Below are 22,212 nucleotides of genomic sequence, written 5' to 3'. Positions count from 1 at the left end.
GTGATAAAAGTCACGTATCTGAACAAATCTTGATAATATTTTAATAAAATTTTGGTTTTGTTCCTACTTAGATCAATAAAAAAGGAAAAATAATACAATAGTACTTACCTAATGGGTTCCTGGAATGACGCATTTTTTTAATAAAAAGAAAGCTATTATTTATATACTACTAGCTGGGTTCCGAGGCTTTGCTCCCATGAGAATTTTGGTTCGTGTGTTATTCCAGGTTATATTCTACTCGTGTACCAAATTTCATAATCCGTCCAGTAAATTTTGCGTCAAAGAGTAACAAACATACATCCTCAAACTTTTTCATTTACAATATTAGTAGGATTTCCGCTTGGACAATAGGTACTGCCAACATACGGAAAAAAGATGCATCTGATATATTTTGTAAATTCATGAATGAAGTAATAATACTTACCTATAGAAATGTCAATCACAAAAAAATGACGCATACATAGTTTTTCCGTATGAGATGAGCATGGAATTAGTGGGTACCTCGGAGTACCCACTAATTCCACGAAGATGACAGAATGTCCGTCGTGTCTCCATGTTTAATTGAATAAATGTTACCAAAATTATCTTCCTACCTATGTCTACAACTGATATGGCACCCAATAGTTCCGTAACCTACGCGTCTTATACTATTCTAGTCTTTTCTTTTTAGCACAAGCCTCTATGTTACTACTTCCGTTCCCCTCATCGTATCGTGCCTTAAAAATAATAAGTTCTTAATTTTATACACAAATATGAGATGATTTATTAAGGACAATAATATTTTGAAAATTGTACGATTTGTTAATTCCTTTGGACAATGTAATAGCTTAAACCTTATCTACTAATCACTTAGTAAACTACATCACAGAGAAATCCAATACTGATATTTTAAAGGACACGTAAAAAGATTTCAGAATTGACAAATTAGGCTAAGTAATTTTTTTACATGTACTGAAAATGCTTCAAAAAGCAGTCTCCAATTGTAGAATTATCTTTATTAAAATTTTACTTACTAATTAATGATTTCCTAGAATTCGTTCATATTTTAGGCCGCTTCGTGGTATATACCAGATCACCAATTGAGATCGGATATAAAATTTTATTTTTCGATTTATTTTCCTCGAATATTTGCAACAAAAACAATATGATTGTTATGAATTCAACTTACGGAACTCTCTCCACGCATCTTTAGAGTATTATTTTGTTGAAGTTACAATAATGACTTCTGATAATAGAAATTTATGATAATAAATCTTCCTGATTTTTATTAGAAGGTAAATACCATGTTCATTGTAAGTAGAGTAGATCTAACACTTAGAGTCCACATCACGTAACACGTTCTGCTGGCAGCGACAAGTTCCGTAGTTTACCGCATTTTAGGTGAGGGTTTTTAGAAGATAATGCATCGTTTTCTTATGGGATTCATGGGCGAGCCGGGGCGGCAGTTAAAGGTCCTGGCAAAGTCCTCGCTGTTCTGAAGGGTCCCACGGGAGCGGAAGTTCTGGGGAGAGTGCTCGTCGTCCATATCTGCTTCCAGGGAGTCCTTAGTTGAAACACCGCACCAGAGCTGAAAATTATTTAAAATGATCACTATTTATTTGATCAATCTTATTAAAAATCCAAGTAAATTATGGTAGGTTAGGTAGCTACCATAAAGTTAGAAGAAAATTCGTTATGACATGTTTCTTCTTTGTTTACGTAACTATAATTAAGAGCATTAAGGTTGTAAGGCATCAGTCGAGAGTAAACTTACATTAGCATAAGACAAAAAGAACATCTGATCCGAAGTCACGTGCTCAAACCCTGGCAGCTTGGGCTCTGGGCCGTATCTTCTGTGGTGGAGCTTCATAGCCAAGAACGCTTCTCGCAGACCACCATTGTCTGCTATGTTCTCTCCCAGGGTCTTTGTGCCATTTATCTGGATATATTAAATATGCACAATTATAGTGACAATTATATCCGAATAGAATTACAAATTATGTGAAAATAAATTAACAGTGCGCTTGTGAAAGCGTGATCCTCCTTAGAATCGAAGGAACATTCCATTCCTTCCTTGGAAATCGTAAGTGACTGAGAGAGAAGAATCTTGACAACTGATAGGCAAAAAAATCCTTAAAGAAAAGCGAACGAGGATGATATCAGGCAGGTCGTAAAATAACAGCTAATTTTTCAAAATGGAAGGGTTTGAAGCATCATAGCTGAAAACCGAAAAAGCGTGGATAATGCGCGGTGTGGAAAAAGATAATCAGAGAAATGGAATAATTGTAAAATGTCTAAGTTTAAAGGCCCGTTTAGTGCCAGTTTATAAAGTTCCGTAATAGTTAGTATAGGTAACTTTAATTAAACCTGACACCATTGTTAGTAATCAATATCACTCGATGAGAGAGAATGGGGTATATATTCAAGTCATGGATGAATTCCGTGTCTATTTTTGTACTCATAAATAACTAACAAAGACTAGGGTCAGTCGCACCAGTATTTTGACGTTAACCGGCGCGCTGCCACCGCTAAATAAAATCGCGGACTTTGCGTTGTTGAGCGCAGGTACAAGTTAACGTCAAAGTTGACTGGTGCAACCCTCACTTACATGTGTGTCAATTTCGGAGACGTAGTAGGAGGAGTACTGGTCTACGAAGCACTGCGTCATGTTGACATAATGCTGGATGGTATCGTTGGACCACCACGGAATTAGGTTGCCATTTTTGTCAAACTGGCGACCTGTGGGGATAAAAAAATAATTCGTAATCTTTCGTAAAAGTAAATATACTCTTCATGTCTTTCATACATTTGGAGGTATAAATAGGAGAAGAAAATAATCTTGAATTGGCATTGATAATTCTTTAGTTGAAAAACTTACCAAAGTTATCAAAACCGTGCGTTATTTCGTGACCGAGAATGGTGCCCAAGGATCCGTAATTTAAAGATCTGAAAGATTAAAATAATTTACTATTTTTTATTGTATTAGGCGACGGTATTATTGTTCTATAACAATAAGATGAACTTACTCAAGGCCTAAATCGAAAAACGGATATTGTAACATAACCATGGGCACCGCTGAAAAATAAAACGTAGTTAATGAAACACCACCTATCGAGTTTAGAATAGGGTTTCAACATTGTAACTGTTACTCACTTATAGTGTTTTCTTGAAACGTGTGATATGCATTAACTTCAGTAGGATCCGTAGCCCATGAATTATAGTTAGGTTGGCGCAGGTGGTTAAGTGACTTCGTCGCTTTCACTTGGACTATATTTACCAGATTTGCTAAATAAGTATCTCTACTTATTTCTATACCTTCATAGAATTCCTCTAAAATTCTTGGTTGTTTGAACCATGTTGGGAAACCAACAAAAGTGTCCATACTTATGATTTTTCTGTAAGTAGCTACTTTTGTGTTATCATCCATCCATTTAACTTTGCCAACTAAAGTAGCCAATGCATCTTTTATTAAGTCTATCATGGTTAGTATCTGAAATAGTACAGATAAATGTTAGATAGGCACAGCAAAATTTGAAAACAAACTCAAGAAATACTGACAGTGCTGGCACGCTGATAGTCTAATATCTAGGGATGCCGAAGACAGTGCAGAGTGGGGGAAGAAAAGATAAGAAAGCGAATCTGTGGCAGTGGAATTTTACCGAGAATGAGAAATAAAAAGAAACTGCACTATTAAATTTGGAATATTGCTAAAGCTACCGCTGGAACAAACACTGAATTTAATACCTTAGGTCTGGTAGTATTGTAGAAGTCAGGCTCAACGATGGCATATGCGACGGCCATACCCATCATATCATTGACAGTGCTGGCGCACTGCATACTCCTGGGGGGCAGGAATAAATCAGCGTGATGTTTGTGACGAGTATCGTACGACCGATAGTACAACAATCGAAGTTCTTTGGTGGTGTGCAGTGCCAGGACTTCTACCACCTGAAATATCAACAATTGAAGTCTGCTCTAAAACATTCACACTATTCTACATAATGTTTAATCGTCTAAAAATGCTTACTACAAACTGTCTAAAACTGCTTTAATTTACACGACAACTTAGATTTGAGTTTTCGTTTAAAATCGTACCTTTATCCAAATATACAATTCCAGTACGGCTGGATGTGTCTTTGAAACAATCAGTGCTATCGCTTCCATGTACTGCATGTCTAATTGAGATACAAGAATTTTATCTTCTTGAAAGTCTAATGTCACAGCGCTAACATTAAAGATTCCTTCTAGATACTTTTTCCATATAAGTTGAGTTGTACCGTTGTTACTTTCTACATACTTATCTGTATGAGCCTGGATTTCATCAACACTGTACTCAGGTATTATGAAATCATCCTTGTCTGGTGTATCTGTAGAATTGCCTGTTTCTAGCTGAAAATGTAATTTTATATCGACTCAAAAAGGACCAAATAAAATCCTATGCATAGCGTTACAATTTTGATATTTCAAATGCTTATGTTATGTAATTATATTAATGTCAATCACCATATTTAGTATGAATTTTGTCAAGTGAGTGTTTATTTGTCATGACTTTTTGTTGCTACCCGACACAATTAATATTGATCAAAAAATTTACTTTTCAAGTGATGTGATTTGAATTACTATAATAGTTATGGTCGATTTACTTTCAATGTGAAACATCATATAAAATGGTGAACGTAAAGTTAAAATGTCATTTACCTCATACAGATCATTACTTAGCATGTAAAAATCTGTTGCAGACGATATAATGTTACGATCTAATGTAAGTTCATCTATTTCTGACTCATTTAGTTTCCCAGAGTCCATCGCAAAGATTTTTATAAGTTCGCCATAGAAATATATATATTTGTGGTCAATTTCATCATCTTCGCTTTTTTTCTGTTTTTTGTTGATTTTATAGTCATCTAAAGTAAGGATTAATGGTTCTTCCCAAGTTTTCGTTCTTGGAAGTTTATCCTTCGATGGAAGGTTAAATTGGCGGGTTTGACGACTGTGTTTTGGTTTTTCTTTGTATAAACTGGAAGAAAATAGAAACGTAAATGAATTTAAATTGAGAAGCTATATTTTTTGTTAGACTAACGAAGTTTCCCACTGCTGGGCAAAGACTTCCCTTTCTTTTTTCCACAAATCTTTGTAGAGGGCAGCCTGTTGCCACCCGTCCAGGAAACCGTCAATATCATCCCGCCGTTTGTCTGGAGGTCATCAAAATAGTATGTAGTAGATTACCTCGGAAACGGGTTTGTAGTTTCGGGTGACCCCATTACCAGTCTATACACCGAGGAGTTCCGGGGGTCGGTGAAAATGTCAAATCCTATAAGAATGTCCATGCCCAGCTGTGTCTTGACCTTGATGACCGTGTCCAGCCAGTCGAAGGTGACCGCGGAGAGGTCCACATCATCAGTGGCGTTGATGTGAGTCGGGTAAAGAGGAAGGTTGAGGGATTTTAGTATATCGTAAATCGGTTTTTTGCCTATTTTTTCTAATTTGTCTGAAATGTAAATAAAAGTTAATAGATACAATAAAATCTTATCTATGATGAAGATAGTCGTAAAATAGTTTTGAAAAAGATACGCATTTTCGATGCCATAGATAGGCTGGTAGAAATATGTTAATATGGCATAATTGCTTCTTAATCCAGGACTGAGTTTATTCAGTTTTATTCGTAGTATGAACTAGGTTTAGGTATTTGTTCGGGTTGTGTGTGTGACACTAGGTTTTATTATGAGAATGCCAAATGATTTTAAAACTATAAAAATATTGTATTGTGCGTATGTTAGGAGCCTTCTAGAATATTCTTCTCAGATCTGGAACCCGCAATATCAAGTGTATATAAAGCGTATTGAAAATATACAGAAAAGGTTTTTGCGTTTTCTAGATTATAAGGCAAAGGTAAAATGTAATAACTATGCGGAATGTTGTAAGAAGTACCATAAATTGCCTTTGGACCTGCGGCGTGAGATTAGTGATGTCTGTTTTATTAGTAAGATTGCGAATGGAACAATTGACTGTCCTGAAATGTTGAGTAAACTCTGCTTTAGAACTTATTTACTTACAGCTCGTATACGACCTCTTTTGCATTTGCCGTTTGTGAACACAAATTATAGACAAAATACTTTTCTGATCCGTGGCTGTGGCACATTCAATGATTACTTGGATAATATTTGATTTCGATTTATTTAATGCCTACCACTGTATAAAGCGCACGGTAGCCAATTCTTACTTGTCTAGATAGGTTTTATAGTTTTGGGTATTAGGATTCGTTACCACTTGATGTGAGTATAAAATGGTTTTTTTTTGTTATTATTATATAACTTTTAGTTTAAGTATTTCACATTAATTTGTAACACTTCTGCTTAGTGGCATTCCTCATATTATATTTTTTTCTACATATGAAGATTTGTTGTCGGCAAATTTTTTATCGGTTAAATATTTAAGTCAATGTATACATTTCTGTAATGCAACAGCGGTACAGAAATGTATATAGCATATTTAAAACAGCATTTTTATACAGCATTTAGCTAGTTGATTGTATAATACAAAAAAATCCTCCAAGAAAATATTCGTAAAGTCACCGTCAGGGGGCTTACTTTGCCACAGACAGAAATACTCAGACTATACTCAGATAAGCTACGTACCAGTGTCCATACAAGAGGCATACAAGTCCTTAGCTTGCTTCACCGGCTTGGGATCGGCGGTGTGGTTCTTGGTGAGCATGTCGCGAATCACCGCGTACACCTTGGTCTGCTTGTCGCGAAACCAGTCGTACGACGTGTACATGTCTGGACGCGGGTGTTCGCTGGCCCAGTTACCGCATACGTACTAGAATAAAATGGTAAAGTTACAGGATAAAGACTTCCTCTGTCTGTAATCATACTTTTTGTATTCTTTCTTATTTCTCTTGTCTTTCGCAGCAGCTTTCTCAGCGATAGAGTGTTGGATTTCAGGAGCTGTTTCCCGCTTTTTATTCTCTACTGCACTGTCTTCAACATTAAATTTTTACATACACGCATTTTATATCACATAATCCTTGACGACATCAAGACAACACTTCTTGGATTTGCCACTTCTGCCTGGACCAGGCGGTTGCGGTATAGACATTTAATGGCTTGTTTCACCGGTTGCTGATAAAGTGTCTGATAGGCATATGTAACATGTCGAACAGATGAAAAATATCGAACAGATTAAAAATGTATTTCACAAGTGGATAAAACTAAATTCGGGCAGATTTATCTGTTAGTTTATCTGTCAAATACAAAGCAGACAATGTAATATTTTATCAGAAAGTGTAGTAGACAGGCGGATCCTGGGCTCTGATGCTCGAGGGTTGCAAAAACCGAGATAAGAGATCTCAGATGAGAGAGCGATTTAGTCAGAAAGTGATGAAAAAGGGCCGATATTGTTAAAATACCTGGTGGAAATCATCGCAGGGGTTGACCGTGGAGTCCATAGAGAGGGCCAGGTTGGCTGCCGAGCGCAGACACTCCTTGCTCGTACACAGCCTTGGGGAATTATTATTATATTTATTTCTTAAATCTGAAATATATAACACACAAAATTATTAAAATTAAATACAACCTAGGTTATATCAACACAAATCATGTTCTAATTTATTGAAAACCATTGAATCAAACACTTTGGTACTTACATAAAGCTAGTAGGATAATAATTGCTATCAATAAAATTAGAAAGAGTGAAAATATTGCTAATTTTCTAAGTCTGTTCACATGTCTTCTACGGAACCTGAAAGTATATAACAAACTTAGTATATAACAACTTGTTTATTTGAATTGGGTATAGAATACAGTTGATTTCACGTATTACTTATGGAATTACAATTGCTTCCAGACCGATTAATCGAATCAACAAGAAAATTCAATCCGATTAAGTTCGATCGGTAGGATGAAGAACATCGTCGTAAGACTAATGGTGAACTATCGTATCTTGTTGCTGGTTTGTTTATTACAGTTGTACTTATCAATTGAACACTGGCTTGGCGAACGAACATGTTGCAAAAAAAAAACACTGGTCAACGTTCAGTTGTCTCTCACCTGGCTGTTCTGGACCCAACTGCTATCAAGTACCCCGATTCACGGAGGTCAGAGCCATTTTTGAGAGGGGGCGTGTTCACCTTTGCACTCTCTCTTGCTGTCCCTATAAGTAACATTACTGCATTAGCCTAGGAGATATTCACTATGGGACCACACCGCTGTAGACTGCATGATTGCTATTTGTTTTCATTTATTTGACTACCCTATTATTAATTTGTACAGTCGCCAATAAATGTAGAGTGATCAGTTAGACAGTTCCGTTATTTGTTTGTTAGCTGCGAAGATACAGACATACATATTTGCAAAGACATCAAACGTCTTCCAGTTATTATTTGTCAAAATCATAATTTTCTGTTTTGGTCGTCGGGATTAAAATGATCAATATTTCTTTGACCGTAATTGCTTCGCCCTAAATCAAATATAACAATAGTTTGTAAATTACTATGGGGCTATTTATGTGGTCAGAGTAGCTAACTAGCGCGGTCAAGATAGATTATGGTCTGTAGGCCTGTAGGTCACAACTGGAAGGTCACGGGTCGTATCGTAACTCTAATCTGGTTTAATGTAAGATATGATAGGTTATGTTAAGGTTAAGGCAGGAACCACGGTTCCTGCCTTAGAATGGATATATCTCTTTTTCATGAGCAGAAAACCTGGATTAGATAAAAGTTGCCTTTACTTTTAAAAGTTTAGCCCATAAGGCTTCGTAAGGCACACGTAAAGAAAATAGCGATATATCAGCTTAATAATTTGTGAGGTAATTTCAGAAACCCCTGAGGCTACTGTTAGTCATTGTTTGTTACTTTCCAAAAGTTGACAAACTCACCCACAACAGAAGGGCCCATGACGTCTCCTTCATTAAGACGATCAGAGCCGGACCACGCATTCATGTTTTAAATTTTAAAATATTTAATTAAGTAAACCATAGCCACAAATTTAATTTCTAAAAAAAAAAAACTTTACGTTCTTTATACAAATATTTAAATTAGCCATGGCGATTTTTTTTAATTGGAAGATTCGTATTGGATCGTGATTCGATTTTCGATATTCGAGTGCTATGTGAGCGCTCATCCGCTCGCTCCCATTGCTCGTGGCTTACTGAAATAGTTGTAGACGTTAGGGGTGACGCGTGTAGGGTGGCATCGTTTCAGGCCGGTCAACTCCGGCCAATAGTAAAGGCGCTTCCGTAAATTTTTTGTGAGTTACCTGTACAGTGTCTGGCAGTAATGAAATGCTATAGAAAGGTAAACAAAAAATCGGCTTTATTTTATATTTTAAAACGGTTTCTTGCAAAATTATTTCACTAGATACCTAGTTATCTGTTCACACTTTATGTTAATACTCACACTTTAGATTAAAGAGTTGTTTTGTATTTTAAAGTTCACACTTAAAATACTGGACGGTTTATCACTAACTTCGTTTTTCGCGTGTTAAATTTTAATAGAGGCAGAACTTGATTTTCAAAACATTAGTCATGGGGTTTTACATTTTTAATTATGTACTATAAAAATATAGTAAATATTTATTCATTTACATATGTAAGTATGTATTACTCGAGTGTATAAATACGCATTCATTAATTTTTAAGCCGAGGGTTCACTGGTAGTGTTACATAATAGAGCTACTTTTCTGGATGAAATATAATTTTCTGTATGAGCATGTATGCAGGTATTTATCATTATTAAGACGTAATTAATCATTTTTAAGTAATTCATGTACTTATATTCTGATTATATATCTATATATATCTAAACATATAAACATATAAAAATTAGCGTTTTTACGTAACCTTAAAAATATTTGGTGTTTATACTCACACAATAAAATTTAGTCAACCTACAATAGAGTTTGATTCATAAGATAGTGATGTCTGAGCTGCACGCGATAGTGATGTGCTTCTATGTATCGATTCAACAATCGACTTAAACTTTACGAGCTATGCTGTATTTCCATTCATCGCATGTTTTCGTCTGTACTAAACCTAACACGCGTGGTGTATATTCCTCATTTGGAATATTTGTTTTTGGAATATTTTTCTTTCAAGGTTACGATTTATATCTTGACGTAAGTACGGAATTTTATGGGCCGAAAAAGGTAATCTTGATGTACTCCACCAGGGCAGACTGGAACTAGGTTGCTGTACACTCAATATACATAGGTATATAAAGGTTTATTTCATATTTTTAATCTGTTTTAGTATCGGCCCACGTAACATAAATTTAGCTAGCTTTTAAGTCTAGCAGGCCTACCATCAACTTTTACAGAACGATTCCAATGCAACTCAGTTCAATGTAGGCACCTAAAATGAATCGCATTCATACAAAAAATTAAGTCGATGGTACGAATTTGCGATGCAGTTCAGTTTAGGTCGTAAAGTGGATCACGTTAAGAAATGATGGTAAGCCCCCAATTTTAGTTTTCGATATAATTTTGAAAATAAATATGACAATGCCAAGCCAACCTTTTTCTTTCACTGTCATCGTTGTGTTATTTTTATTTTACTAGTACTACTAGCATGCGGTTACATTATCAGCTGTGAGGTACTGAAGCCAGGTATACGCGTAAAGATTTACCTGTGATTTTACGACATGCTGCGTCCGTTATACCCACTTTGGGATTTCTATGGTTGACTACCAGCTGTATCCTAGGCGTCCTATTCTAAGGCGGCAATCACACGATAACCACCACCATAAATCATCCCCGGTGCTATTTTTATGTTAGTAAATATGTATTTATTTTTATGCTAGTATTTAGTAAACAGCTGTTACGCTCGTGATAAACTGATAACCCGATTAGCTTGGTGCAGCGCCGGTCGAAGCGTTGCCCTTTATTGGCTTATACGTGGAGTCGAGTCGCCCTAACTTGAAATATATGTAATATGAAGATATTTTAAACTATTTACGTCTCATTGCTAGGTATAAACCTCCTCTGATTTCTTCCACGCATCCCTGTCTTCAGTCCTTTCTCTCAATTATCTGATCATTTTGTTCTAGGTCATCGTGAAGTACAAATATTCACGGAAACGTACATGTTAACACAACGTGTACATACTTTGCAATCTATACATATACCTAATAAAACTGAAGCGGGGCCTAAATATTTCTAGGGGTCCTCATACAAGTAATAGAAGCTAAAAATATTAGTTCTGAAAGTCTTGTTTTTTATGTATTTACACTTAAAAGCTATGACTTGTAAGGAACTAGGTTAGGTCTTCCAAAGAAATTATCGACCAATACATCATGAATTTTACATAAGTCCGGTATCGGGCCCTATTTTAGTGATAACTCTATGACAAACTGACTTGACCCGCCCATGTCATTGACGTGACATGTACGCACACAATTCATTGACTTTGAAGAGTCATTAAAATTCATGCGCTAACAGTTTATTAAAATTGTTTTCTGGTCGTCACAAAAATACTTATTTGATTGTGAGGAATTGGGAGATTATTCGAATAATAAGTGGGAATAATGCCTTACGGTCGGATTAAGTCCGAACCATTGGAACCATGTTGCGTATTTTACAAGCTTTTATTTATCTTGCAATGTATGTTAGTATGTATATTTGAGTGGAAATCTACTTCCTACTACGGAAAATAACCACGGGAGAATTTTGAAGCAGATATCTTCGACCGTACACAAAAAACAATAATGAAAGTTTACATCAAAAGTTGAACACCGACGGCTTTCAAACGTTTTTGAAGATGATTTCCATCTTCAAAAAAGTTTCAAAAAGTTTGAGAGCCGATAGCTGGACGAGAAGTTGGTGCTGTCTGGGGTGACCTATATAGCCGTCCTGTAACCTAGTGCACCTGTTGAGCATTGATTTATCTGGACGACGGGCGGGATTACGTGGAATACTGACAACATTCGATATTAGTAGAGAATATTTTGACGATAGTGGGAAAAAAAAAACTTTCCTAACAAATCAACAAGTCATAAGTAACCTTGTTATTCCTAAGCCACGGTCGCGGCTTTAGTGGATTTTGGTGAATGGAGAAAATTAAAAGACAACAGATACTTTGACAAATAATTTAATATATATAATATTTGCACCAACATAACGGACATGATCTCAACGCTAGCTCATCACCACCCGTGTCCATAGGAGCCCACTGACAAGTACTTGGAGTAGACAGGTTGGACTACTGGCGCATGTACCACTGGTTGGGCGACTGCTTGCACGACTGGTTGATGATACACTGGTTGGGAGATCACCGGAGTATGCACCTGTGCCACGGACACGGGGTGAACGACCTGAAATGTCGTGCCAATTAAATGCAAGATTGAGACAACAGAGATTTAATGGTCATTAATGTACTTCTGCATTTCACATACTAGTTGATAAATCATTAACTAAGAGGACAGGTTTCCTCATGATGTTTTCCTGAAGCAAGTGGTGGTCTATTACATACAGATATATAAATAATTTGCGTGTGGTTACGCCCACGAATAAGAGACCACGCCATTTCCTCTAGTGTATTTATGTCTTACGAGGCGACGAAGAGATATTAACAGCATCATTCTAAAAGAGGGAGCATAATTCTAAAATTAGGTGACTCGTCAGAAAATTATTCTTTAAAAAAATATTCCTTACACGGACTCCGGCTTTCAGGCGTCTCAACTGTGGATGAAACCGGTATCACATCTAGACCACAAGGATCAGAAAGAGAGAATATACAGAGATAACAGAAAACCAAGTCTTCATCTTGTCAAGTCCGAAGCTATTCAGATGGTGTCAGACAAGTATGTCGCCATGCTGATCGCTCTGTCGGCCTCGATTGTCCTCGTTTAATTCCTCTAGAGTGTAGAGAAAACTAAGTTGAAGCAAACCTGTTGGAAGGAGGAATAGCTAGTGGCTGCAGGCTTAGCTATTATTGGCGCGGCCTGTACTACTGGCGCGGCGTGTACTACTGGCGGCGCGGCGTGTACTACTGGCGCGGCGTGTACTACTGGCGCGTGTACCAACGGCTGGGCTATAGACACAGCTGGTTGGTGCACTAGACCTAGCGATGATATCTGAAATTTTAAATATAGATATAAAAAATCAGGACTCAAGCTGGAGTCGACACCCCTTATCGGAAAGTCATCTCGTAAAAAATATGGTTTTGAGCCGGTAGGCTAAAATCTATTTCATTTCATTTCAAATCTATTTTCACACATGAGACAGCGAATGTACAGAGATCGGGGAGAATCTGGTTCACCTTATCCCTTGCTTGTAGGTATCCTAATTTATTTGACCCTAAATAAATTGGAGGTTGTCATTTCAATTGAATTTGTATCAGAGATAATGTTTTGAAAACAAGTATTTTACAAAGATGTCATTTTTGCCGCAAGTCTGTGTAGTAAACTGTAGAGTTCCCTGACCTGGAACCGATACTGGATGCACCATCTGGTCATGCTTATATCATAAGAATACATTGTCATTGAAACTAAAGCGACGTGATTTTAACTCTGTTGGATAAATGGAAATAGGTGAAATTTAACATGCAAGATGTTTGTATGTTATATTGTACATGTTTTGCAGACACAAACATCGCGACATGTGAAACTAAATAAAAGCTTGTAATAAAATACGTACTGATGGACCTCCCCAGGGGTCATACAGACCCGGCTTTGGTTTAGCAGCGGCCAGGGAGACCAGTGCTAATAATACCTGAAACATGTGGAAATTTATATTGACAGCACGTTAAAATTCCAATGGATTCAATGGGATTCAAACCTTAGCCTCTTAGGTCGCGGCTCTTCCGTTCCGACTGAGCTATCGAGTCTGACGAGCAGTAAAATTGCACTTAACCGCAAAGGTCGTAAGGTTACGTCGAAGGTTCGACTCGAAGGGACACAAATATCAATGAACTAAACATAGAATTGCAGAATTCAGGAACAAAAAATATTTTTTTTTATTACATAAATCGATCCAAGGAAATTAAAATGACCAATAAAAAGTAGCGAAATGTCGAAAATTTTTCAATCAAATCCTGTATTTTCTTCAATATTAATTGTTACATTCTAGATTTAAAATTATTTATTTTTGGGCGGGTTGCACCGTCACCTTGAACGACCTATAGAAATGTATTAAATACGCCATTTTGTCTAAATTTCAGCGGCGCGCCGCGCCTGTTAAAAACAAGGTCAAATTTAACGGCGCAACTCACCCTTAGTATAAATAATAATAATATTTAACTGTTATAATAAATAAATCTAATTATTAAAATAAGAATGTATCTAAAATAATATCTGTACTACATTTGTAAAAAAGTAGTCAAAAAGTCTACTCACTAGAGATCGCATGATTACGGCTTCGATTATCGAGGTAAGAATCAAGTCTAGTCAATTATCCGATCGACCTAGCTTTTATACTTAGATGGAAATTGGAAATAAGGCGCAAGCAACCATTTTATGCTGATTTAATTTTAGGCGCGCTCTAAACTAAACCAATCTCAACCATAAATTGGTTTAACAGAGAAAAAGTAACGGATTTTAGAAAAGTGAATTGAAAATAAACTGAAGCTTTTCCTTTTTCAGGCTGAAGTGGATTATATGATATATCTGATGGTTGGTACCGTGTTGAGTTTATTATTACTCTTAATTATAATTACCTGGTCTGGCTTCGAATATTAATTTGTTTGTTTAATTATTTATTTGTGTTGTGATACTCGTATTAATGCACATAAGAACGTCATATATAAAATAGTATGGTATATATTGTCACATTTTTTGGATTTTACCTAATGCCCTTTAAAATAAATTCAGCGCATAATTTTATTACTAAAATAAGTTTTTTTTTACAGATTGTCAGAGAGACCTTTTTACATTCAATATGTGACAAAAAATCATGTCATTAAGGAGTTAAGTGCAATGAGGAGTTCCCTCGTCGGAAGATTTGAATCCTACTAGACTAGATTTGTATACTACAAATTTGTCTGTCTAAGTACCCTATGTCCTTCTCCGTACTTCAGACTATGTGTATGCAATATTTCAAAAAGAATTGAGCAGGTAAAGCGTGAAGAGGTAACAAACAAACTTACTTTCGCATTTATAATATTAGTTAGGATAAGTATATACATTTGTAGACCTGTCCTTTCAACCTGATCGGCATTCGGGGGTCACTGAAAATGCGTACCAACATAATAAATAGATTGGAGTAGAATATTTTTTCGTATATAAGTATGGAACCTTAAGGTACATCTATCGCACCTGTATTAGGAAAATACTTATCGCAGTCACTAATCAAGTCATTACTACAGTAACAACCTGCAGATGCAGTTTTTCAAACGCTCCTCTGCATTCCGCTTATGTATGTAATAACCTGCTTTTAGCGCCTCGGTGAATCATTAAAATATTCCCTAGATAATTATTTTTATATGACATGCCCATAATATATTATTATAAATAATCAATAAATATAAATATTTTACTAAGACTATGAAAGTTCTGGTCGTGGGGAAATGATTGGGGTGCAGATTCCTAAGGAGTGCACAGGAGTGCATAGGAGTGCTTATTATGCTACTATGTAAAGAGAGGACTTCTACCTGGCCGGGAAGTAGAGATTCTTACGCCTTATTTGTGATCAGATTTTAAAAAATAATCAATATAAAAAAAATGCATGTGGTTTTTTTTGAGAATTGAGTATTAGTAGAAATAACCCGTGTGATATAAGGTTTGTTTGATACCCGTGTGATATAAGGTTTGTTTGATACCCGTGTGATATAAGGTTTGTTTGATACCCGTGTGATATAAGGTTTGTTTGATACCCGTGTGATATAAGGTTTGTTTGATACCCGTGTGATATAAGGTTTGTTTGATACCCGTGTGATATAAGATTTGTTTCATACCCGTGAGATATAAGGTTTGTTTGATACCCGTGTGATATAAGGTTTGTTTGATACCCGTGTGATATAAGGTTTGTTTCATACCCGTGTGATATAAGGTTTTTTTGATACCCGTGTGATATAAGGTTTGTTTGATACCCGTGTGATATAAGTCAATTTACAAAACTAATTATAATGGCTATAATATTGTCACCGAGTAACGTACTCCGTAAATATTCTCGTAAGATAACTAATTTTAACTAATTACTTAAATTATTAGTCACAAAATAACTAATAGAATAGTAATGTTAACATTTAAGTAGCTAGTAACTGGATTCTGTAAAAAGCAAGTGCAATAGCATATCCAGCTAAACTACGAAGTTTAGGTCTTGCAACAGAGGAAAACTAAATTATAAATTGACGTGTTGTGGTCATATTTGTGTTTGTTTATAGATAACTAGCGGCCCGTCCCGGCTTTGCTTGGGTAAAAACATAACAAATTATACACCCAAATCTTCTTCAGGAACCACACTATCTATCGGCGAAAACAGGCTTGATAATCCGTGCAGTGGTTTTTGAGTTTATTTAGAACGAACAGACAGACAGACGCGGTACAGGACTTTGCTTTATAATACATATGCAAGGATAAATAACTTACACCATGAAACTGCAACACCTATAATTTGTCCACAATTTTGTATCCTAGTTGAAATTTATTCAATACTATTATCAAAATTTGGCAAAATTGATTTATTTTAAGACCTCTCTCTCTCCTCTGAGCGAATTCTCTGTTAGCGGCCCGGCGCGGCGTCTTCGCTAAGGTTCTGCCTAATTTGGATTTTCCGAAAATGATAACGATATTTTTAAACGTAAAGTGTGAACCATAGGTAGTTAGTACTGCAGTACTTACTTAAATTTTGAAGATTCTGGTGTGGTTTTTTCACGGACAACGTAATAATGCTAGTAATTTCAATTTAAAAAGATCATTCTAAGATGATATATTTTTTCCTAAATTCTACAGATAAAATAGGATACTGTAAAAAGTGTAATAAGATTTCTATCTGTATTTTTTATGTGAAACACTATACCATAGGTATAGTTTTCTTCTATGTTATAAGAGCATCATAGTGATCACCTTGATCTGAAATTTTAATTAGAGCAATATTACAACATCCATAATTACACATCTCATTTAAAATTCTAACACGTTGCGCTACGCAAAGTATATCAATTAGTTTTTTTGCAGACAGATCAAGCTCGCCTAGTTCGCCTTGTTTATAGACTTGATATATTTTTTGGAAAAAATATATATATTCTTAATATTTTTTAAATTCAATTAGAAATTTCAAGAATATTGGTTGAGTAGATACGTGAAGAGGTAACAAATAATTAAGGAAGAACTGTATAAATTGAACGGAACCATCATCACACCATTTCAACTCGCAGTTGACCGGTTTTATTTTATTTTAGGATTGTTGGATAATTCGGATAGCCAATTGATGTATGCTTTGACATTTGTGTGTCAAGTGCCAATAAACTATAACTACACAGACCATTGTATAAGTATAATAAATATACTTACTTATACAATGGTCACCTAGACTCACTAAGTTTGGTATTTAGCCTATTAAACATCGAGTAATTGAAAGTTTTTATATGGGTCACGGCACCAATCGATGGCCATAAATGATGCAGGCATTATCGACTCATATACCACCCCCATGTCCGTTCTTGGTGTCCGTCCACTTGGCTTGGTCAGGCAACCCAACTCTGATACAACTTGATTTTCATCGTATTTAGATAGAGACATAGATATTCATATAATATGGCGATAACATAAATTAATCTGAATAAAAACTAGCTGTTGCCTGCAGCTCCACCCGCGGTAGCCTATATCTATTTCAAATTCGATCAAAATCGGCCCAGTGACTTGCCGTGAAAGCGTGGCAGACAGGCTTTCGCATTTATAATATAGTATGGATAAATAAAGAACTAGAGTTGAGACAAGTTTAGTTGAGAGGGGCGGACGAAATAATCAAAATCTCAGGGCGTATGTGAGCGAACGAAGAGAAGAACAGAGAGGGGTGGCGTACAAAAAGAGTTGCTATGCTCAAATGGCCCGAAGGAGGCTATAATGTTGACGATGGAGACACGACAATCATTCATAGTTAATCGTTTATTGTTGTTATCTGTCTACGGTATAATGCTGAAATAGAGAGGCTATAGCAAGCTAGGCTTACCCTGATGCTAAAACAAAAGCGAAATTCAGGCCGCTTCCTGCCTCGGATACCTGGACTAAGTCGACCGCGCGAGTGAATAAAAACCAGGATTTTTTATTTTTATTGATTTATGCTCGGCCAACAGAATTCGGTCTTGATCATAGGAGCTGCCATGCAGGAATAATATATGTAGTAATTATGGGTCACTGTATAAGATTAACAACTTGTCAACTTATTTCGTTTCTGTACCTATGCTTTAAAAAAATTACGAAGGAATAGAATATGAAGTTGCTTGAAAATAGTAGGCCTATGCTTATCAGTACATGAATGCGGGTTGAAAATGACGATGAGAAAGAGAAGAAGAAATTACTTCTTGTCTTTTTCCTAACTTATGTCTTGTCATTTTCCTAACTATGATCTAATTTACCGGCCAAGCGATGTAGATGGTCGTCTAGAGTCATGATATTATATTGTGGTAAAGGCACATGTGACGGACACGCGATCTAAGCACACAAATGGCGTTGTTCTGTCAGATAAGAGATTGAGGGTAATGGTCACGTGACTAGGATTTTAGATAATCAACAAATTATAATAATAATTGTAATTGATATAGGTAGTGATACTATAAGAAACATATAATGCTGTTCGAAATTGAATTCCTGCGATCAACTTTGACTGAAAAATGTGAGCAAGTAAAAAATATGCGGTCATACATATGAACCATATGAACATGTAATAGTACGTTGGAGATTGCAGATTGTGAATAAAGTGCTTTTAAAGATCACAATGCTTTTACTAGAACCATTAAAAGAAAGTACTTCTTTTAATGGCTAAATCGTGATTCAAATAGGTTTAATGCACGTGTTACCCTTGGTCATTTTATTTCTATTTTATTGTGATAAAGAGTATGACGTTATGGGCAGATGCCCATGCTACTGACGAGATCGTCAGTAGCATGGGCCAAGAACGAGGCGGTGTGACCAAGATTATCAATTGTATCCGTCTGATGGTCGACTTTGCGCCAGACGAATCGGCTATCAAAACAACCTTCCTTTGTTAAGGCCCTATCTAACCGCACATTAGCGCCACAGTTCACTAAACTGAAAACAGTGGCCATCAAAACCCGTTTAGAAAACTGTAACTACATATTATACGAAACAAAAAAAATTACAATATATTAAATATAAAAATCATTATCTTGTGTGGCATAATTTGTCGAGATTTTTTATATGTATAACTTTTATTTATCTTGCAATGTAACAATGTTAACGTCCCTAGATAAGATAGCATTAAGATCTCTCTGACAATAATAAAAGCTCGTGTCAAAAATGTCACTTGTAAAATACTTATTCGCTACTGAACTAAAACAAATTAGGCGTTAGTGTACGAAATATGGCTATTCACAGTGGGCCCATAGGTTAGACAAAATTAGCTTTAAAATAGGTATATAGAAAAGACTGCAACACAAATTGTAGGGGCACAGAGTGACGTCAGCGCACTAATATTTGATGACAGATGACCAACATATAACCGTTAAGGGTCAGTTGATACCTTTAGGTATTACCATGTATGTAAATCCTGACGTCCTAGCCTCACTTGACCCCGGCCTCCACGTAGGAATTCCTCTCAGAGCTACTATTTTACGGCCTTTTATTTGGATTGAGACAGAACACACCTAGTTTTTTATTCAAACGTTTTTATAATTTCCACCAATTTTTGTTTCTATTTGTTGATCTTTGTTTTGACCCCTATAAACTATGTGCGGTTTACATGTTTTATGTACGAAATTAACCGCATACTTGCATTTTAGTGGGTGGTCATTTTGAAAAATATGTTTGATTGAATATATATTTTGAAAACAGATCTAGATTAATAGTATAATAATGTGGTGGTACTATAATGATAATGTGATCCGCTCAGCTTTTTTCTATTCTTTAAAAAATCTTGAACATACAACTAATTAGGACATTTATTTTCAGATTTTTTTATAATTTTTATAAAGTCGAAGCATTTTTATATTAAAGCATTTATATATTGAATTCATAAAAATATTTATGAATTCAGAAATGAGACCAACGATCAACTACTGACTTAACACTTTTTTAGTACAAACAGTTTCAGTCATTATTCTACTGACGTAAACACTAGATGGCGTGTTACGTATGAAATCGCGCTATGGGTTTTGCTTCTACATTTTATAGACGTCTCCCTCGACATCATCATCAGTCATCAACTACTGACAAATTTATCAATTAAAGTTATGTTTATTTTTGTATTTCTACGTTATAGTCATAATAAGTCTTTATATGTAGAAATTATCACATATTGTAATTCTAAAATTCTAAATGATTTATTATGAATAATTTCGAGATATATGTATATATATAGGTACGTATATGTATACGTTTGATGATATTTAAATTGACAAATGGACACGGGCACACACACATATTCACAAATTTTATTTTTGTATGTATCGTAATGCCGGCTCCACACTATCCGCGAATACTTCGCAAATCTTCGCCGGATTCGGTATACATTGCTGATTTTTTTATTGCGGTAAATTAAAGCACTCATTCGTACTACGCAAAGTTCGCGCATTCGCTTCGGTACTGTCTGAGCTAGGCGACAGTGTGGAGCCTACATTAGCGACATCCACATTCAAAAGCCAGCATAGTCTAGACAGGTGAAATAGAATTAAACACATTATGTAACCAAGTTTTAGTTAGTTTGCGATACATTTCACAGGTGGCGTTTTATCATTTATTTCTCGACTTTCAATTCTAATGCCAGCTCCACACTGTCGCCGAACTCAGGCACATTACGACGCGAATGCGTTAACTAAATGCCAATATAAAATATTGAATGATGTGCTTTTTGGATAGACAACGAATATGTTGGATGCTCGTTTATCACCGCTGAGTATTTACTGTTTCTGGGATAAAATATGTAAATACTCTTCTGCCTATGTGTACCTTAGTTATTCAAGTACATTGATTGGGTTTGAATACGTCCTTTTGAATCGTAATGTCCTGCTGCTTTATCTTTAAAGCGTGCAGAGATAAACAACAATTGATGGCTAGTACCTAATTAATAAACCACCAGCTACTTAATTAATAAACTAGTTGTGCGCCGCGAACTTAGACCTAGCGAACACAAAACATTTTTGATATTTTTTTACAAAACTGTGAATATTTCAAAAACGACTTAACTGATTTTGATTTTGATGACCCTCGTACTTAAAAATTCTATTGACAGATCCTACATAACTTTTAAATTTCATCAAAATCGGACCAACGGTTCGAAAGTTATCGCGTTACAAACAAACAAACTTACATACAAAAAAGGGTATTTTTGCCCCAAGTTGATTTGTAGACACAAATATAGGCTGAGAGAATAATTTGTTACCAATAAGTCACGTCTCATATCGCACATCCACACCGCAGTAACTTTTTGTTGATAAACGTACCTACTCAGCAACATCCGATAACAAAAAGTTATTTAAATAATAGAATGTATATCTAATGATGCATTGTGCTGGTCAACAAAAGTTGGACGTAATTAGAATCCACGGAATCCCGCACACCCTGTAGGTTTCCCTTTACGCAATGGCAATGCAATGGTAGCTTCGCTTCCGTGTACCTGTCACGTCCTGTACGGTTGTGTAATGTATGTCCTGCTGTGACGGTGCTGATTGATGGAATGATGTGTTACTTAACCTAAAGACTCTTCGGTGATGCTGATGATTATGACTTTTGATTTTCATACTTTTTACATTTTGCGAAAAATTTTACGATAATCATATTCGATATGATAAATCGATGACTGTGCGAAGTGGAGACGAAAAAGTAAGAAAGCGGACTCTGGGCTCCGACGCTCAACGGCTGAGGAGGAGGAAAAGGTTCAGTTGCAAGAGAATCGATATAATAAGCAATATATAAAATAAAAAAAAACATTGAAATTAATCATAAAATGTATGTAACAATGATAAAGAAGTTAGGTAAGAAGTTAGAGCTATGATGCCCCATTGCTCAGTCGTGCTCCGTTGCTACGACGTAGCACGTTGTAGCTCCATTATGCTCCGTTGTTTTCTATAGGTTTTGTCACTGACGTGCATTTTGAAACTCACGTTGAAACTTCATACAATTTCTACGTT

The 22,212-nt window shown here is 35.8% G+C and overlaps 2 protein-coding genes across 3 annotated transcripts; both read right to left on the bottom strand.

The window, feature by feature from the left end:
- Positions 1–11: 11 nt before the first annotated feature.
- LOC128674345 (endothelin-converting enzyme homolog) lies at positions 12–9,112 on the bottom strand. Its single transcript, XM_053752837.1, has 15 exons — positions 8,854–9,112; positions 8,028–8,130; positions 7,625–7,719; positions 7,388–7,512; positions 6,615–6,798; positions 5,206–5,467; positions 4,678–4,996; positions 4,075–4,368; positions 3,724–3,927; positions 3,133–3,469; positions 3,006–3,054; positions 2,858–2,925; positions 2,588–2,718; positions 1,754–1,918; positions 12–1,567 (listed from the first exon to the last, which is right to left on the bottom strand). Exons 1-15 carry the CDS (start codon positions 8,915–8,917, stop codon positions 1,391–1,393), a joined length of 2,577 nt encoding a protein of 858 aa, XP_053608812.1. The 5' UTR covers positions 8,918–9,112; the 3' UTR covers positions 12–1,390.
- A 2,938-nt stretch (positions 9,113–12,050) lies between these two features.
- LOC128674388 (cuticle protein 38-like) lies at positions 12,051–20,656 on the bottom strand. 2 transcript variants are annotated; one of them, XM_053752885.1, is made up of 4 exons: positions 19,621–20,656; positions 13,608–13,682; positions 12,860–13,045; positions 12,051–12,283 (listed from the first exon to the last, which is right to left on the bottom strand). In XM_053752885.1, exons 1-4 carry the CDS (start codon positions 19,621–19,623, stop codon positions 12,116–12,118), a joined length of 432 nt encoding a protein of 143 aa, XP_053608860.1. In that variant the 5' UTR covers positions 19,624–20,656; the 3' UTR covers positions 12,051–12,115. The 2 variants fall into 2 exon arrangements, with proteins under 2 accessions (XP_053608860.1, XP_053608859.1); XM_053752884.2 differs by lacking the exon at positions 19,621–20,656 and adding an exon at positions 14,306–14,589.
- Positions 20,657–22,212: the final 1,556 nt, after the last annotated feature.

The sequence above is a fragment of the Plodia interpunctella genome, chromosome 12 (genome assembly GCF_027563975.2).
Source record: "Plodia interpunctella isolate USDA-ARS_2022_Savannah chromosome 12, ilPloInte3.2, whole genome shotgun sequence".
In the NCBI taxonomy this organism is placed as follows: Eukaryota; Metazoa; Arthropoda; class Insecta; order Lepidoptera; family Pyralidae; genus Plodia; species Plodia interpunctella.
Note: the sequence above shows the minus strand (reverse complement) of the source record. Positions and strands in the feature narration are given on the sequence as shown.